Source organism: Palaemon carinicauda, chromosome 38 (assembly GCF_036898095.1).
Source record: "Palaemon carinicauda isolate YSFRI2023 chromosome 38, ASM3689809v2, whole genome shotgun sequence".
Lineage (NCBI taxonomy): Eukaryota > Metazoa > Arthropoda > Malacostraca > Decapoda > Palaemonidae > Palaemon > Palaemon carinicauda.
Genome location: NC_090762.1, coordinates 37,877,827 through 37,897,826, shown reverse-complemented (window position 1 = coordinate 37,897,826; position 20,000 = coordinate 37,877,827). Strand labels below are relative to the sequence as shown.

The 20,000-nt window shown below is 35.2% G+C and overlaps 2 protein-coding genes across 12 annotated transcripts in view; one reads left to right on the top strand and one right to left on the bottom strand.

Annotated features, from left to right (window-relative positions):
* LOC137630559 (FMN-dependent NADPH-azoreductase-like) overlaps window positions 1–5,768 on the top strand; it is a 13,572-nt gene extending 7,804 nt beyond the window's left edge. The window contains exons 2-4 of the mRNA XM_068362092.1: window positions 499–738; window positions 4,338–4,432; window positions 5,435–5,768. Coding sequence (XP_068218193.1) covers window positions 499–738; window positions 4,338–4,432; window positions 5,435–5,572 — 473 coding nt within the window. The 3' untranslated portion in view covers window positions 5,573–5,768. The remainder of the gene's footprint in view (window positions 1–498; window positions 739–4,337; window positions 4,433–5,434) is intronic.
* Window positions 5,769–5,959: 191 nt separating this feature from the next.
* Window positions 5,960–20,000, bottom strand: part of LOC137630557 (uncharacterized) — a 23,903-nt gene continuing 9,862 nt past the window's right edge. For 7 of the 11 annotated variants that reach the window (XM_068362083.1, XM_068362085.1, XM_068362086.1 and 4 more), the window contains exons 2-10: window positions 19,482–19,522; window positions 18,006–18,119; window positions 17,051–17,664; window positions 15,671–15,849; window positions 15,062–15,221; window positions 13,999–14,918; window positions 12,667–12,886; window positions 10,097–10,196; window positions 5,960–6,357 (exon numbers count right to left, since the gene is read on the bottom strand). In XM_068362083.1, the coding sequence (XP_068218184.1) occupies window positions 6,203–6,357; window positions 10,097–10,196; window positions 12,667–12,886; window positions 13,999–14,918; window positions 15,062–15,221; window positions 15,671–15,849; window positions 17,051–17,664; window positions 18,006–18,119; window positions 19,482–19,497 (2,478 nt within the window). In that variant the 5' untranslated portion in view covers window positions 19,498–19,522 and the 3' untranslated portion in view covers window positions 5,960–6,202. The remainder of the gene's footprint in view (window positions 6,358–10,096; window positions 10,197–12,666; window positions 12,887–13,998; window positions 14,919–15,061; window positions 15,222–15,670; window positions 15,850–17,050; window positions 17,665–18,005; window positions 18,120–19,481; window positions 19,523–20,000) is intronic. The other 4 variants (XM_068362091.1, XM_068362090.1, XM_068362089.1 and 1 more) reach the window with 2 other exon arrangements.

The window sequence follows — 20,000 nt, the reverse complement described above, 5'->3', positions numbered from 1 at the left end:
TGTATATATATATATATATATATATATATATATATATATATATATATATATATATATATATATATATGTATGTATATATATATATATATATATATATATATATATATATATATATATATATATATATATATATATATATATATATATATATATATATATATATAAAATATGTTTAGTTCTGAGTTCAAAAATATAATCATGCTTTGGGAATGGTTAAAAAAAGGTACTGTAGAAAGAATTATTTGTAAGACCAGTAAGAATCATTGAGCTATGTCCTTAGATATTTTAATCAATCTTTATAATATTTAAGCCCTTTTACAGTTTGAAATCTCTAAATAACACTAATCGAAATTCAAACATAACAATCAGGTTTTTTTTATTCTTTATAATGTGTATGGTTTTTTTTTTTTATTCCTTTTGGGGGTTCTTGGTTTAATTTTCAGAAGATTAACTCGGTTCAACGTTCAAAATTTCAAACTGTTTCCGTCCTCATTTCAGATCCTCTCAAAATTGGAGGCGATGGCCATGTCCATCAACCGATGCATTTCTACAGAGACCAAAACGATGTTCCCGAGTGGATGATAGAGACCAATAACAAGATCGTCAATGCTAACGCTTACGTCATCGTGACACCGGAGTACAATTGTGGTCTGCCACCCGCCCTCACCTCCGTTTTAGACAATTTCCCCCCAGCTTCGTACAGGCACAAACCTTGCGGCATCGTCTGCTATTCTATGGGTGAGTTCTTTTCGTCATTAACAACATCTTAATGGGTAGGATACCACTTGTATGACACCGTAAAAATTTTTGTTTTGTAGTTTCTCTTCAACCAGAGCTGCACTGGTTTCTCATCACCATCATTAACGCAAAGGTTCTCGGTTAGTTTTCGCCAGTCGTCTCTATCTTGAGATTTCAATTGAATACTACTCCATTCATCATGAACTTCACGCAAAAATAGTCTTTAGCCATGTAGGCCTGGGCTTTCCAACTCTTGCAGTGCCTTGTGGAGCCCAGCTGAATGTTTGGTGAACTAATCTCTCTTGAGGAGTGTGAAGAGCATGTCCAAACCATCTCCATCTAGCCAACACCATGATCGCATCCTCATAGGGCACTGGAATAATCTATCTTATAGTTTCATTTCTAATCCTGTCCTACCATTTAACTACCAATATTCTTCTTAGAGCCTTGTTCTCAAATCTACAAATAATGTTGGATATTGTTTCCTTGTCATACCACGACTTATGTCCATATAGTAACACCGATCTCACTAAACTCATTTACAGTCTTATATGTAATTCAGGCGATATGAATTCCAAATTTTACTTAACCTATCCATTGTCTGATTTGCTTTTTTTCAATCTTTCATTAAACTCCAATCCTAAAGACCTTTCCTAAACATAGTAGAATGATCTTCCTAATCGGGTAGTTCAGTCAATAGAACTTCAAAAGTTCAAACTTGCTTCAAATGTTCGTATGTTGAACAGGCTGACATAAGTCTTTCTTAGTTTATATATTAATTTTCTATTTTAACGTTTTTTTAAAGTATTTTATTTTAATGTTTTCATTACTTTTGATATCGTTTATTTATTTCCTTATTTCCTTTTCTCACTGGGCTATTATTTCCTGTTGGAGCCCTTGGGCTTATAGCATCTTGCTTTTCCAATTATAGTCCATTTCTTTTAGCGATGCAGATTTGCACCGACTCGCAGCGGTGCCCTTTTAGCTCGGAAAAGTTTCCTGGTCGCTGATTGGTTAGAATTATCTCGTCCAACCAATCAGCGATCAGGGAACTTTTCCGAGCTAAAAGGGCACCGCTGCGAGTCGGTGCAAATCTGCATCGCTAAAAGAAATTGACTATAGTGTTGTAGGTTAGCTTATAATAATAATAATAATAATAATAATAATAATAATAATAATAATAATAATAATAATAATAATAAAAACCTTTTCGTTTTCATCTGTTTCTTTGTGGCATAAATCCATTTAGCTGGTGAATTTCTTTTAATTTTGTTGCTCCAATCTTTACATTTCAATCAAATCCTCCTACTACAGTGGCCAGTGATAGTATAGAAATGTAAATCGGCTGTCTCCATATCCCGATAACATTAAAAATAACAACAATCAGCTGGAACAGCATTATCTTGATAAGCATATGCAACAGAATTAAGATATGACTGGTTATCAAGTAGAAAGATGATGACTTCAATGCCTAACTGATTCGTGTGAATTTCTCAAAGGCACCCAGTTACTTTTCTATGTAGGGTCTTACAGGGCTCACGTCTGTACCTTGAAACTGAATGGCCTTCCCTCCCCTGTGGATTTTATGTAAATGTAGTAGCAAGCCACACAGCTTGAAGCCTTTAAAGGGTTAAAGGTCACTCATGAATGTCAGAGGCAAGGGACAGTGACATTGCTATATCAAGCAGGACAATGCCCTAGAAGCTGACCATTTATACACGTGATCAGCACCCAAGCCTCCTCTCCACTCAAGCTGGGGCTGTTGATGACTCTGCAGATAGACCTATTGACCCACCCCCCATTCTTAGCTCACAAAGATGGTAGGGATGCAGCGACCAAAGGAACTAATGAGTTTGAGCGATACTCGAACCCCAGGCTTGCAATCACCAGTCAGGAACGTTACCCCATCGACCACCACAACCCATCGCACCTTTTACAGCAAGGTCTATAAAATATAGACCTTGATTTACAGTATCCCGCATATTATTATTATTATTATTATTATTATTATTATTATTATTATTATTATTATTATTATTATTATTATTATTATTACAACTTGCGAAGTTACAACCTTAGTTGGAAGAGCAGGATGCTATAAGCCCTAGTGCTCTAACAGAGAAAGATAGCCCCGTGAGGAAAGGAAATAGGTAATCTATAAGATAAGTAATAAACAATTAAAAATAAGTATTTTAAGAACAGTAACAACATTAAAATAAGCTATATTTTTTTTGCCATTATTATTATTATAAAAATTAGCAATTCTTTTGCTCCTGTGTTTGGCAGTGACATGAAAATGGGCCTACATTGTATTCAGTCATAAAGGGGAATTTTATTGAAACTTGTCAGGATTGCATGTTTTAGCTAGTTAGTAATTCTTGATTTGGGTTTGCATATACTCAGTCCATGGTATAGCCTTTGAGAGATGTTTTATAAATTTTATTAGGTCATCATGCTTCTAGGAGAAGGACACTCCAAACTCAAACCAATGTTCTGTAGTCTTGGGTAGTGCAATAGCCTCTGTACCATGGTCTTCCGCTGTCTTGGGTAGGAGTTCTCTTGCTTGAGGGTACACTTGGGCTCACTTTTCTATCTTATTTCTCTTCCTCTTGCTTTTATAAAGATTTATAGTTATATATGAGAGATCTGTTTTATTATTGTTACTGTTATTAAAATGTTTTATATTGTTCATTACTTCTCTTGCAGTTTATTTACCTATTTCCTTTCCTCACTGAGCTATTTTCCCTGTTGGAGCCCTTGGGCTTATAGTATCCTTCATTTTCAACTAGGGCTGTAGCTCAGCAAATAATAATAATAATAATAATAATAATAATAATATGCCATACGTCATGCACCGTCTGGGTACTAGGGTGGTTCACTGTATGCATAATATAACAGCACCCATAAATTACTCTTCTTTCCTTCTGTTCCCACTTCATTTATTCCATCTTGATTATTCTCTTTTATATTATAATCTATAAACTATAAAACGCAAACATCCCTGCCACAGAATTGTGAAGACTTGAAAACGAAATTGATGGTCTGAAAAGCACATACTTTATATATTTGAAGAGGGATTTAAGTATCTTATCATTATCAAAATCTATTATTATTATTATTATTATTATTATTATTATTATTATTATTATTATTAAATGCTAAGCTACAACCCTACTTGGAAAAGCAGGATTCTATAAACTCAGGGGCCCCAACAGGGAAAATAGCCCAGTGAGGAAAGGAAACAAGGAAAAATAAAATATTTTAAGAACAGCAACATTAAAATAAATATTTCCTATATAAACTATAAAAACGTTAACAAAACAAGAGGAAGAGAAACTGGATAGGACAGTGTGCCAGAGTGTACCCTCAAGCAAGAGAACTCTAACCCAAGACAGTGGAATACCATGGTACAGAGGTTATGGCACTACCCAAGACTAGAGAACAGTTATGCCACAGAATTGTCGAGACTTGAAAAACGAAATTAATGGTCTGGAAAGCACATACTTAATATATTTGAATTGGAATTCAAGTCTTTTATCATTAGCGTTACTAAAGAATCCTTCATCATGATACTTGATAATCCTCTTGGTACATTTTAGGCAGTTTTGGAGGCATCAGAGCAGCGTCCTTCGCCCGGCCATTCCTGAGCGAGCTGGGAATGGTCAGTACCCCATCTGCCTGCGTGATACCACAGGTGAGGTTTAATATAGGTTAAAAAACAATTGTGAAATTATATATGGCTTCCTTCAGTAATTATATCTGACTTGAGGTATGTGTGTGTGATATTTAGTTTCTTCTTTTGTGTGCATTGAATGAATATACAGTATTAAGTAGATTTGTGTCTTGCCCAACACGTAAGCTATACTTGTCGGTTTGCTCCAAGCAGTAAATTATTAGTCCAAACGGTTGCCAAACCAATTAATTCATATTTAGCATTAGCTAATTAGGCTAAGGCGTTTAGCAATTAGACAAATAATTTCAAACCTCTAAAAATGGAAATCTACAAATTAATGGATGTTATAGGCCTACTTTCGATTTTGAACTCCTGTAAAAATTGAAATCTACAAATCAACGGATGTTGTAGGCCTATTTTCGATTTTAAACCCCTGTAAAAATTGAGATCTTCAAATCAGCGAATGTTGTAGGCCTATTTTTGATTTTAAACCCTTGTAAAGATTGAAATCTACAAATTAACGGATGTTGTAGGCCTATTTTCGATTTTAAACCCCCTGTAAAAATTGAGATCTTCAAATCAGCGAATGTTGTAGGCCTAATTTCGATTTTAAACCCCTGTAAAGATTGAAATCTACAAATTAATGGATGTTGTAGGCCTATTTTCGATTTAAACTCCTGTAAAAGTGAAATCTACAAATAAACGGATGTTGTAGGCCTACTTTCGATTTTAAACCCTTGTAAAAAATTAAATCTATAAATCAAAGGATGTTGTAGGCCTAATTTCGATTTTAAACCCCTGTAAAAATTGAGATCTTCAAATCGGCGGATGTTGTAGGCCTAATTTCGATTTTAAACCCCTGTAAAAATTGAGATCTTCAATACAGCAGTTCTTCAATCAGCGTTTATTATAGGCCTACTTTCGATTTTAAACCCCTGTTAAAACTGAAATCTACAAATCAACGGATGTAGGCCTACTTTGGATTTTTGAACGGTTGATAAAAACTGTTCTGCCCCATATCAGGTCGTTGGGAAATTCAGCGACGAAGGCGAATGTAACGACGAGAGGATAAAAAACAACCTGGAGAAGGTGGTGAAGGAGATCAGTTGGTATGGTCGGGCCATGGAAGAGATGAGGAGCAAAGAGGGAGTGCCTTCGTAGAAGAGAAATTGCATCACTAATTGATTTCTGTAAGGATTAATAAGTTTTATATATATTGTGATTGATATATAATTTTATTTATTAGTCCTTAGTCCTGGTTAGACTTTGCCCCACATTGCATAAATATTTCGTAGATTGGTTGTGATTGTTACAATGGGTTTCAATTAGAAATGCAATAAAACAACATGAAAAATTCTGTCTCTTTTCCGTTATTTCCTTCTATTGTTAGAGAAAGTTGAAAATATTAAAGTTTTTATGCTTTTATAAGTATGTCCTTAGTGTGGATGAGGCAGGTGTGTTAGTTTTAATAAGGTGGGCTCTCAATGTGGACTGCGGAGTCTGTTTCAATTATCCATAGTAAAAAGTAATGCCTCTTGCTGTATGAAATCTCTCTCTCTCTCTCTCTCTCTCTCTCTCTCTCTCTCTCTCTCTCTCTCTCTCTCTCTCTCTCTCTCTCTCATGACTTTTGATAAGATAAAGTGAAGAAAAACAAGTGCTTAAAATAAAAATTTTATATAAACAAAGATATGAGATTTTGAAACATAGATCATTACCCACATGACTATAACAACTTTAATCGACTTTCATAAAGGAAAGGGGGTTTCTCTTCCCCCTCCCTTGTGAGGGGGGTTATCTTAAAAGATCGTTGCAGTAACAGTATTTCCGATATATTTCATCCGTGATGCAGTGACTCTGGTTGCCGTACATGTTGATACGAGAAATTTCGGACCCCACTTCATACTCCTCCTTTCTTCGCCTGACCGTTGCTTCCATCATGGCACCGCCTGCAAGAAATTCAAGAAAACTTGTTTTTAATAGAGTATGGTGCACTGTAGGCATGACTAAATGGTCTCTGTGGCTTTCCTTCGTCCTCGAGGTTCACCAGTATTTAAGCTTGTTTGTCTATTACCGCTTCTTTCACACCTTTATCCTTACTTTAAGGGGTCGGTTGCCTTCTATCAAAGGCATCCTCTTGAACTAAACTTCTCTCCACATTATCCTTAACCTTACCTCTCCATCTAATTCTCTGCCTCCCTCTCAATCTTCTCCCCCTAACAGGCTCATTTCAAGCCCCCCTCCCTCCCCACCATCCACCCTCAACGGTGCCCACAGCCCCACACCATCTCATTGGTGTCACTTATAAACCTCTGTAATCTTTACTATGTTTGTCATTCTTCTTCGCTTATCACCTCTGTAATCTTTACGACGCCTGCCATTCTTATTTCATCATTTTCCAATCTACCAAGCAGTGATATTCCCATAATCTACCTCAGTATTCTCATCTTCGTTCTCTTAAGCTTTGCGTCGTCTGTTCCCACTTAATCCCTTTCAAATTTTGTCCTAATCTTTTTCATCTTTCAACTGTGTAGTCCACCTGCAAGGTTTTCCCCTAGTTAAGCCTCGGTGTTGACCGGTTTCCCCGACCCAGTGCCAGGCCAAATATCTAAAATTCCTATAAGACAAAAGAGAACGAAGGAAATAATTGAATAAAAGGATTGGTAGTCAACGGGACATAGGGAACTGCATAACGGCCAATAATTTCATAGACAATAGAACGAGAGACGTCATTACTAGGGCTCAGTACAAGAAGGGCCAATGTCAAAAAATGGCCGATTGAAGATAAGACCACCACTAAACTAAAAAATTTCCTCTGTATCAGTGCTATAAGGGTTAATGTCGTCCGTGGGTTCAGGGAGCTACACTAAGCGCTCTATTCTAGCCAAAGTCAAGTAACAAATGAAAATATTCATGCTAGAAAGGTCAATGACGTGATTGGCCCTTGGTATATTCATTTACTATAACCCTAGAGGGCCACGTGAGAGGCCAATGTCAACTTCAGCCTTTCTTGCACCAAACGATTTTAACAATTTATATGCGTACATAACTTTATAAATCGTTTCTGTTTTTAACGTGGTTGCAAGCAATTACTATTTATTTAATATCAAAATCGGTAGTAATGTGCGTGATATCAGTGAATATATGTAAGAGTACATCAGACATTGTCAAGATGCAACATGAATGAACCTCTAGCCTAATACCTGAAAAAGGAAGTATGCCCAAAGATGTTTTTATCTACTTTTGGTATTAAGCTCACGAGAGCTAGGAATATTACAAAGATGCGACAGTCTGAAAGTGGAAATTTAGCACCAGATGGAAGAGGAAAACATGGGAAACAGAAGAAAATATCCCCCAAATCTGTAGATATGATTAAGAAGCATATCAACCAGTTTCCGGCATGGAAAAGTCATTATGCTAGAGCTAGAGCAGACTCAGAAAGAAAATATTTGAATCCAGATCTCACAAAAGCTCAGATGTATGGATTCTACCAAAAATACTGCCATGAAAACAATTTACCACCAGACAAAGAATCAATGTAGAGAAAAATCTTCAATGAAGAGTTCAATCTGTCCTTCCATCACCCATCCCAAGACACTTGTGAAAAATGTGATGCTTTTAAGGCATCCCTAATGACTGCTAGTGAGGATGATAAAAACTGCATTGAAGGAGAGAAATCAGAACATCATGAATTAGCAGAGATGGCTTACAATGAAAAGAGAGCTGATAAAGAGTTTGTTCTTAAAAACAAAGGAATTGTTACTGCATCCTTTGACCTCCAGAAAATATTTCCTGGTCCACTGTTGCAGACAGGAATAGTTTACTACAAGAGACAGCTTGCTGTTTATAACTTAACCATTTTTGAAACAAGTGTGGATGGAAATAAAGGACACTATATGAAGTGGGATGAAACGATTGCAAAAAGAGGTGGTCAAGAAATAGGTTCATGTGTAATGAAATGGTTGCATGGCCTCTCAGATGACATTAAGGACATTCGACTATATAGTGACTCTTGAGGTGGCCAAAATATTTATTTGCAGCCATGCTTATGCATGTTTCCAGTAGTAAGGGAATGAAAATAACGCATTCTATCTTAGAACCTAGCCATACACACATGGAAGCATGATAGAAAAATATAGAAAATCAGCTACAAACATTGAGGTGCCACGGGACTAGAGCACAACATTCAGAGCAATCCAGAGAAAAAATAAGTTACAAGTGACTAAAATGCAAACAGAAGATTTCATTAATTTTAAAAGTTTGTATATGTCTGCTGGCCCCTGGTGAATCACCATAAATATAATAATGGACAACAAGTAAAGGGGATGAAAATTAAGAAAATGGAATAAAATCAAAATGAAATTGGCCAGATTATGCGCTGGACATCCTTTTTTTCGAAATCTTGCACGGCAGCATTTAGATTTAAGAAAAAAGGAAAAAGGAAGACCACCCATTTGGATTCTCCCACAGCTTGAACAGGGACCAAGGAAAATTCCACCCAGAAAGTTGAAGGACTTGATTTCTGCAGGAAGCAAACATTTTATAGAAGCCTGCAGGCGGCAGAAGATGCTTCAGATGATGTTTATTTAGATAATGAACCCAATATGTGAGTGTTATGGCGGATGAGACAATTACTATGGATCATTACTTTTCTATTGGAACTCAACATATCAAAAACTAATCAGATTTTTTCCCCTAAATTTGATTAATCTACTTGTGTTTGTAAATTAATCAATGTAATTTTTTTTCACTTTTCTTTAGCCATTGATTTAGGATGTTTTTTTTTTTTTCATTCTAAGCAAGAATATTATAGATATTTTGTAATGTATAATAGCTACTAGAAGGATATAGATTAACTTCAAAATGTTTGAAATACCTTTTTCCAATAATGCCATTTTTTTTTACACAATTTCCAGGCAATAAATTTTTAAAAGTTTGGTCTAATATATTTTTTTCTTCAAAATGAAAAACAATAATGGAATGCCTTGGTCTGTAAATAACAGTTTAAAATACAAGCAGTCTAAACAAAAAAGAGCTTTCGTTTGCTGTAATTGCCTGATTTTTAATATAGCAAGCAATCTTTCAAATGCGTTTTTCTCAAAACATGGTTTTATGACATTGGCCCTTCTTGTACTCAGCCCTAGTTTTTTTACTCTTATTTTGGGTCAGAAAAGACAATATATAATTTTTCACTTCTCATCAGGCTCCAGTATCAAAGAATGTCCCCAGTTCTTGGTTTTCATGTATTCATAGCATAATGGCGCACTACATTTTCTCTCTTGTTTCCCTGAGTTATACCAAGCACACAATTCTTCACATAAGAAATCAAATATTCTTCTTCCCGTTTTGGTGCTGATATTCTAAATTGTGTTTCTATCCTCCTCTAAATGTTTGGTTCAAGTTTATTCATACTTAACCCATAAAAAGACTTATGTTAACCTGTTCAACATGAAAAGATGATGGGTAACTGAGACACTCAACATTTATTGGAACACTGTATATCGTGGGGCAAAGATGTAGTGTATTGGTACACCATTTCTTAACATGATTCCTCAACACTGAATTTAATGGCAGGTAGGCTAAAAGAGTTTTTGTGGTGATTTTGATAAAATTTCTATATAGATTCCATATTAAGATATAACTGGGTAAGCCTGAAATTGTGTAGAAAGTATGTCCTCTTTCACATACCTGGGGTGGTTGAAAATATCACAGTATAAGATGTAATTGTTGTGTCCTTCATCTTGGGTTGCGTAGCTTTACTGGCCATTCCAATTCGTCCACTCATAACCTAAATTAATCAATGAAAAACACATATAGTTTTACTAATCTAGAATATATTTTCTTAGAATATTTTTAACAGTGAACTCAAATGAAGTGATGCTCTGTGAGTGGAGGAATTTTTTTTTAAACGCATATTATTATTATTATTATTATTATTATTATTATTATTATTATTATTATTATTATTATTATTATTATTATTATTATTACTTGCTAAGCTACAACCCTACTTGGAAAAGAAAAATGCTATAAGCTCAGGGGCCCTAACAGGGAAAATAGCCCAGTGAGGAAAGGAAACAAGGAAAAATAATATATTTTAAGAACAATGACATTTAAATAAACATTTCCTATATAAACTATGAAAACTTTAACAACACAAGAGGAAGAGAAACGAGATAGAATAGTGTGGCTGAGAGTACCCTCAAGTAAGAGAACTCTAACCCAAGACAGTGGAAGACCATGATACAGAGGCTATTACACTACGCAAGACTAGAGAAAAATGGTTTGATTTTGGACTGTCCTCTTAGAAGAGCTGCTTACCATATATATATATATATATATACATATATATATATATATATATATATATATATATATATATATATATATATATATATATATATATATATGTATGTGTGTATGTAATCTTTTTATAATTGAAAAAATGTAATTACCAGTGTTAGGATAATGCATCTGGAGTATTATTACTTTTACTAAGTGAAGGTGTCACCAATTGAATCCCTTACCTAGTATTGTTCAAATTGAACAATATCCGGCCATTAGTTGAGTTATAAACAACGAACTTTTAAACCATGTTCAGTGGCCACTTTCCTCTTGGTAAGGGTAGAAGAGACTCTTTAGCTATGGTAAGCAGCTCTTCTAGGAGAAAAACTCTCCAAAATCAAACTATTGTTCTCTGGTCTTGGGTAGTGCCATGGTTTTCCACTGCCTTGTGTTAGAGTTCTCTTGCTTGAGGGTACACTCGAGCACACTATTCTATCTTATTTCTCTTCCTCTTGTTTTGTTAAAGTATTTATAGTTTATATAGGAATTATTTCTTTTAATGTTGTTACTTTTCTTAATTTTTTTATTTTTCCTTGTTTCCTTTCCTCACTAGACAACTTTCCTGTTGGAGCCCCTGTGCTTATAGCATCCTGCTTTTTCAACTTGTAGCTTAGCAAGTAATAATATTAATAAATAGTTATAATAATAATAGTGCCTTCAGTGCACCTCGTGTGCTGCACTCTAGGCTATATCCAATTTGTAGCTCTCTTTAATTCCATTGCCGTTCAACCTTTTTTTCAATCGTTACTTTAGTAGGTTCTCCACCTCCTCAATTGCACAGAGGTACTAAATAGCCTCCCTGGTCACCTGCAAGGTCGTATGGATAAATTGATAAATTAAATTACTTATTGCGAAACGTAGATACCTGATTCTAAATGCAGATTGAAAAAAAAAAACTGTAGATGTCATAACCATAATATTTTTCACTGTAAAATGTCTGCTGCAAAGAATATTTTGCCATATTTGCCAAGAATATGTACTTAATGTAAATTTTTTAATAGATAAATTGTTTTTTTTATCAATATAAAAAAAATTCATTTATTGCAAACCTTTGAATTTTCCACTTTCAAATTTTCTGGTGAATTGTTTTAGTCTGACTAGTTAGCTGCTACTCTACTTCAGCTTATGTTGCTATGTGATATCGTTAGCAAATAAAGGAAAATAGTCTTTCTCTTGTGATTCCCTAAGTTTGAGACCTATTTGAAAGTCTTAAGACAGCCATTAACCTTCAGGTCTACATGCGAAACTATGACTGGGTCCAGCCCAAAATCTTTAACATGCTCCACCTAAAAACATGGTGATTGGCCATCACTCAAATGGTCTTTGCTACATTGTGGCTTGCTTCACTCACAAATAAGCATTACCTCGTTGCTCCTCTGTTCTGGCAAGCTGCAAATGGATGTGCTGGACACACTAGCTGCGTGGGACTCTGTTAAAGTATCATAATCAACTATTATCTGTTTTATAATTATTATCTATTATCATTATTCTTACATGAATCAGCTGTAAGAAGGTGGCAGCTACTCATGATACTTGTGGGTGGAGCACGTTAAAGATTTTCGGCTGAGCCCAGTCACTAACCTACCTGCACAGGTCTCCCTGGCGTATTGATAGAGATGAACTCTTTGCTCAGGTCGCCTACGCAGGAATAAATTCTGTGAAGGTTGTTCATACTAATGTTCAGGTATCCCTACACTTGCAAACCTTTGCTAGTATACCTGAATGTTAATGACTGTTCTTAAAAACAAAAATAATAACCCTGGTTGGACAGTGTGTAAATCACTTTTTTTAAAGTTCAGGTATGTCTGCATAGGTCTGAAGGTTAATGAATGCTCTTATAAACAACAATAATGATCTTGATTTCACAGTGTTTAAATCATCCAGCTGACTGTACCCAGTCCTCAGTAAGTTACCTGGTCAAGGTGAAGTCGAGTGCAGTTTGGAAATGCCTTTAAGCCCTCATTGAGTTGGCCTATAGCAGCCTTAGCCGCTTCTATCAAATGAACGTCCTTAGAGTTGGCTTCCTTGGTGCTTTCACATGCACAGTAATGCTGAGGAATTCCAGCGTCACTGCAGGTCCGCCTGCCCGGGATTTCACGAAAGAGGCTGCGGCCGTTCTTATGCCTCGAGGTACTAGGAGACAGCAGGGAGAAATTGATAATCTTTTGTCATTAATGTGATATTTGTGTTTTTGCAGTTAACACCTGAAGAGAAAAGTAACGAAATGTTTTGGGCAAGGAGTTAATACCTCGGGAGTAATTTTACTGGTAAGAATGAAGGAAAGTCTTTAATGTGGATCAGACTAATGTTAATAGGACATCTGTTCTTATCCAATCATTATTAGAACAGACATGATTTAACAGGCATGTTGTGGTTTAACATCCCCGTGAAAAACAAGTAGTCATTACAATGGTTATGGAAATTGATACACTTGAAAAACATCAACCCCAAATTATATAAAAAAAAATCATTGTTGAGTGTGCTTAACCAAGCAGAAAATGGACAATAGTGTAGGACACCTGGTTTTAAACAGATTCCCCACTGATGCCACGTCTCTACTGATTACTGGTTTGCTCTCCAACCCCTCCTCCTTACTCTCTGTCTGTCTCTATTTCTAAATAAATTAGTGTAACCAAAACTGTCCATTGCAAGAGTGTTCATATCACAGAGTATGTAGCAGCAATGCCTGGCATAAGAGGAAAGGAGCACAGCTGTGAATGGGTGTAGCCCAAAATCTTTAACATGCTCTGCTCATATGCCGCAATTGGAATGGAAGGTAACCTTTACATAGAAAACATGCCGTGAATTTTATTTCAGTGTTGATGTCCAACAAAAATTTGAATAATTTCGGATACAATTTAGGAAATACACCCATTTATATAGAAACGGAGACAGAGAAAAAAAAGAGGAGACAGATACATAATAAGGAGGTGGAGCAGTGTTCAAGAAAAAAGGCAAGTGGAGATGTGGCAATCTGTGCAATAGTGAGGGGAAGCCAGTTAAAACTAGATGCTCTATTCTATCACCCACTTCTTGCTCTGTCAGCTATGGTAACTATCGTAATGGCTATGGTACCAGGTAATGTTGCTTTACATTTAACACGTTATAAGAATAATCCCGTAACAACTTGAAGTTTTGTCACATTGTTATGGGATTTATATATTGGAAACAACTTTTTTTTCTCACTGAATATATATATGGCTGTCAGTTGTTTCATAAAATTTTGCAAACTTTTGATAACTTACATTTTACTCGGATTCTGGTAATTTTGATCTAAGATATCTTTAAGCGTTACGTGAAGATCATATGTTGAAGTTAGTCTGTTCGTGTTTAATTTTACGTTTTTGATGGCTTCATGGTACTTCTTAATGAACCATTCTGGAAAGACAATATTTGCGTAAGGTAATCTCTCTTCCAGCATCCCAGCGTACGTTGCTCTGAATTTCCCTTGTCTCATTCCATGATCACTGATGAAGAATAGGATGGTGTGATTCAAGTGGCCTCTCTCATTCATCTTCTTAAGATATGTATAACATGGCTCGTCAGCCCTCAGAGCAGCCTCTGGGTAGTCGTGAGTCATAGAAGTGGTCCAATAATAAGCGAAATATGGAATGTCCTTCAACTCTTCGGCAACAGCCAGTGAGTAGTTGTGAATGACCGAAATACTTTTGTGTACTCCTTGACACAGATACCCGACGGCACCCTTAATATTGCCGCTATGCCCTGTGTAATTCTCGGCTGCAATATAGTAAGGCCTATTGTAATAGTCGGTGGGTTGTTCGACAAACCCATGCATGTTGTGGTGAAAAGAACCAATATGCGGCGTGTCCTCTGCGTAGGCCGTGGCATAGCCCTGTTTTGAAAAATCTCTCCAAATGATGGGACAGTCATCAAACTTCGACCCCCACCTTCTAATTCCCTCTCTGCATTTTTGCCTTTTCAGCTCGATCAAAGAAAGCCCCATTAAAAGAGCTACAATGTTTGGGTGTGTGTTATCAGCTATTTTGGTCAGGCCCTTGAGGCTAATGGCGTGTAGATGGTCTCTTAGGTAAGCGTGGGTCTTGGGCATGTGACGCCTAAGGTTCCCTCGTGACACAGAATCTGTTCCAATAATAACCACGCTTAACTTCTCGGGTATATCACCTCCAGCGGCTGCTGCCTCGGCCTATCAGAAAGGACAAGAACACAAAGATCAAGATACAGAAAGTAATTATTATAATAGTTTTAATCACTGTTTCAGGAGGAATTACTTACAAGTCATACATTCATGAAGCACCAAAACAACATTACAAAACACATCACAAATACCAGAAACTGTTGCCGTTTCTTCTTGCTTCTTCGAGGCTGAATGAAGAAATGCACGTTCTGATAAATGGGCTTCTTCTTATTGCGATCGTGACAGGTTACCAAAATGGCGTCCTCTGCTATGGGAGTTTCTTTCACTCTGATTGGAACCTTATATGACAGTCTGTAAATTTAAAGAAAGTTTTGCATTCATTTGATTTACGTCAATAGTGGGGAAATATATTTAGTTTTAAGACATATTCATACACGTATAAATGAATCTATGCACACTAACATACACACACACACACATATATATATATATATATATATATATATATATATATATATATATATATATATATATATATATATATATATATATATATATATATATAATGTTTTCATATGCATGTGTGTACATTATACATGGTAACCTACTTCATATTTATGCACATTTTCACATCACACCGTTTCTCACTATCTACAATCTGTTTGTAAATTACATTATCTTACAATACTGAATTTATCACCTTTGCAAAAACCCACAATTCAGTTAAAAAAAAGTCCTATGAATTACTTCACAATATATGCACAATTGAAATATGTTGTAATCAGCTTATGCAGGCCTACTTGAATTTTTTGTCGCAGTCTTTATTGTAATGGCTGGGGCTTTGTTCTTGTCTCAAGATGCCTTGATAATAACAAGAAAATGAGGCATTGGAAGACCCATAGTCTGCGAGGAGGTTCTCGTGTAATATTAGGGTCAGTCCCACGTTCTCTGTTAGTGGCAGGTTCTTGGAGCAAATTAGCTGTAAAAAACGACAAAAAAATTAACTTCCGGTGGCATTAAAAAGATATCATTTATGTTTAAAACTAGAAATGGATTTAAATCATTAGTAGACTAGAAATAACTAGAATTTTAACTTATAAGTGTACTGGCAAGCACGGGAAAAAAATGTTTCTTGCGCTGAAGTTGAACACAAATTATGTGACGGTAAAGGCACATTAAGAAGCGCATAATACGAAAGGCTAAGTATTTCTCTAGTGTGTGGAGTTTCAGCATTCTTTATTAGTGGTTGTTCTCTGCGCATGTGTGCGAGGCGGGAATACAGCGGGAGTTTGGTCACAGACTTGCAACATAGATTTCTTTTTCTTTTTTTTCCAACTTTTATGAAATGAGTTCATTGTCTCTACAAGAATCCAAGATGTTTAGATTCATTTACATTGATTACTCGTGGAGGGAATATGTTGGAGACTAACCAGAATAGACGAAAAATATTATTATTGTTACTGGCTAAGCTACAACCCTAGTTGGATAAGGAGAATACTACAAGCACTAGGGTTCCAATCGGGAAAAATGGCCCAGCGAGGCAAGGAAATAAATAACTATATGAAAAGTAATGAACTATTAACATAATATATTTTAAGAACAGTAACGACATTAAAACATCTTTCATATATAAACTACAAACAGATCTAAGTCAGGCTGGTCAACATAACATTTGCTGCAAATTTGAACTTTTGAAGGTCTACCCGATCAGGAAGATAATTCCACAACTTGGTCACATTTGGGATAAAACTTCTAGAATACTGTGTGGTATTGAGCCTCATGAGGAAGAAGGAATGACTATATTAAAGTTTTTCATCTAAAACAGAGTATAGAATGGTACCTGTAAATAAGTAGATATCCAGTGAAGTGAAGTTTTAACATATTCTTAGTAAATTGAGTAAAATATAGAGGAATCACGGCAATACTGAACCAGACTTATAATCTAAAATGTAAGATATTTGACTTTTCTGTTGATTTGACTAATATATAATGCACTTTCATAAAAGCACGCCAATTTCAAGTATCTTTTGAAAATAGGTTTGAAAGGAGTAATTATAAACTACTCCTGATTTCTTCATCTTAAGAAGGACCAACTTTCGTTAGAAGCTTCACGCCATAAATTGGCACTACTTTCAATGCAGCGTAGCCAACGGCCAGTATTTTTAACCTTAGGACATTACCTCTGGAACGTGGTTGAATGTATATTTAATGATGTCTGGGTGTAACGGGTGAAAGTCCAAGATATTGCATCCTTCAGTTTCAATCAGGTAATGAGAAGTGTTCCCTGTGGAAATGAGAGAAGACAGCAAAACAGCTTCAGTCTTAGTTGCCGACGGACTTCCGGCCATTGAAGGACCGGCGACAGAATCGTTTCTAAAATCCTTGATTCTGATATCAATAGTTGCAGTCGTGTTGTTGTCATTGCTGGGAAATACTGGGGTTTGCTGTTTACCTTCTTTTGATGGTATGACTTTTTCTTTTGATGTACAGGGTATAGTGTTACACTTAATGGAAGTTAGGTCTGATACTACACTGCTGTTGTAGGCGTATAGTGGTATTGTACTATTGATAGGTATGTTAGTGGCAGTTCCGTTGTAGTGGTTAGTGGCTTTGCCTTTGGTAATGTCCCTAGTGGAAGTGTGATCTAAGACTGTAATGTTAATGAGTGTGTTATCCTTGATAGTGTTTTTGGTGTAGTTTGTGGCAACGTTACTGGTTTTCTTGGCTAATATTATCTGCGAGTGTAGACTGCTTGGGTTTCTGAAGATCGTGGCCGCAGCCCTGCGTCCACCATCTGACGACAGACAGGTTTTTACAGAGCTTAAAAAGTTGTCCATATTGTTTTATCTTTACTTCCTTATTTATTTTTCTTACTGAATCTCCAAGTACTCTATTTCAAAACTGGTTTCAAATAAGGAACAATGCCGTAATTTGAGATACATCAAACGTGAAAAGTTTTAAATTTACTCTAAAAAAATTACTTGAAGTTAATTCTAATAATATCACCACCAACAATAACAATGATAATAAATTTCTTACACAATAAGAAGTTATGGAAGGAATTATTACAAATATATGGTTAAGATGATAGGGAATTGTTTGACGTAAACTATATAAACATACAAATGGCCTTACCTACGTAATATTTAAAAGAAGGATTTCCAGAAAACTGGAAGGTGGAGATGTAGGAAACTAATACGACGATAACAGACACACTCAACCCACAAAGAACGAGGAATGGACGATGCCCTGCAAATAAAGGTAAGGCGCAGATTAATCACTTGCCAGTTTCTCAATTTATATATAGGTAGAAGAGACTCTTTAGCTATGGTAAGCAGCTCTTTTAGGAGGACACTCCAAAATCAAACCATTATTCTCTAGTCTTGCGTAGTGCCATAGCCTCTGTACCGTGGTCTTCCACGGTCTTGGGTTCGAGTTCTCTTGCTTGAGGGTACACTCGGGCACACTATTCTATCATATTTCTCTTCCTCCTGTTTTGTTAAGATTTCTATAGTTTATGCAGGAAATATTTATTTTAATGTTACTGTTCTTAAAATAGTTCTCTTTTTCCTTGTTTCCTCTCCCCACTGGGCTAATTTCCCTGCTGGGGCCCAGGGCTTATAGCATCCTGCTATTCCAACTAGGGTTGTAGCTTAGCAATTAATAATAATAATAAAAGGACACCATTGCGAGTCGGTGTAAATCTGCCTGGCTAAATAGAATTGACGAAAGGAAGTCAGATCGTGTTGTATTTTATAAGGCTTTCCTGTAACCCTCCGAGTTATGTAGATAACAGAGACTGCGTATCACTGGACATGGATAGCACGAAGGTATTGGTAGTTTATTTTTTGTTTCATTTTTCCCTTTGGCTGTTTAGATTATAAATGTTCTGGGGCATATGTATATATATCTATAGTGTTTTATATATTGCTTATATTTGTATATAATGTATTATATATTGTATATTTATCCTGTATATATATATATATATATATATATATATATATATATATATATATATATATATATATATATATATACACTGTATATATATTGCTTATATTTGTATATAATGTATTATATATTGTATATTTATCCTGTATATATATATATATATATATATATATATATATATATATATATATATATATATATATACACTGTATATATATACATATATATGTATATATATGCATATATAATGTTTTTTATATTGTATATATATCCTGTATATATATATATATATATATATATATATATATATATATATATATATATATATATATATATATATACATATACATATATGTGTATATATATTTATTGTGTATATATACATATGTATAAATTTATATATATATATATATATATATATATATATATATATATATATATATATATATATATGTGTGTGTGTGTGTGTGTGTGTGTGTTTGTGTGTTTGTGTACACGCTTAATTGTATATATGCAATTACACGATCTGGAATCTAAACAACATAAATTTTTTTTACATCAAATAAACCTCGAAGAAAATTATACTTCCCACGAGGGGTTTCAGGGCATATATAATACAGCATGTATAGAGTACAAATGATACAAAACTTTACTAACCTTGTAGTTTTCGCATCGTCAAAAGGTTAGTCCTCGCTCAGCTGTCAAAAGAGATGAATAATGTTTTTATTAAACAAAATATTAATTAGTGCATTTGGCAATATATAAATGAGAAAGTTCAATATGCGTGTGTACGTAACTTCATTATACTCTGCGTGACAATACATTTGATCTCTCTCTCTCTCTCTCTCTCTCTCTCTCTCTCTCTCTCTCTCTCTCTCTTTACGGCTTATTTTTCCTTTGCCTACTCATACATCAACTATAGTCAATTCTTTTTAGTGTGGCAGATTTAACGGACTCGCAAGAATGCGCTTTTCGTTCGGAAAAGTTTCCTGATCGCTGATTGGTTGGACAAGATAATTCTAACCAATCAGATAGCAGGAAACTTTTCCGAGCTAAAAGGGCACTGCTGCGAGTCTGTGCAAATGTGCCTCATTAAAAAAAATAAATGGTATATTCTGGCCTATTCTCTACATATTCTCCTCTGTCCTCATACACCTGACAACACTGAGATTACCA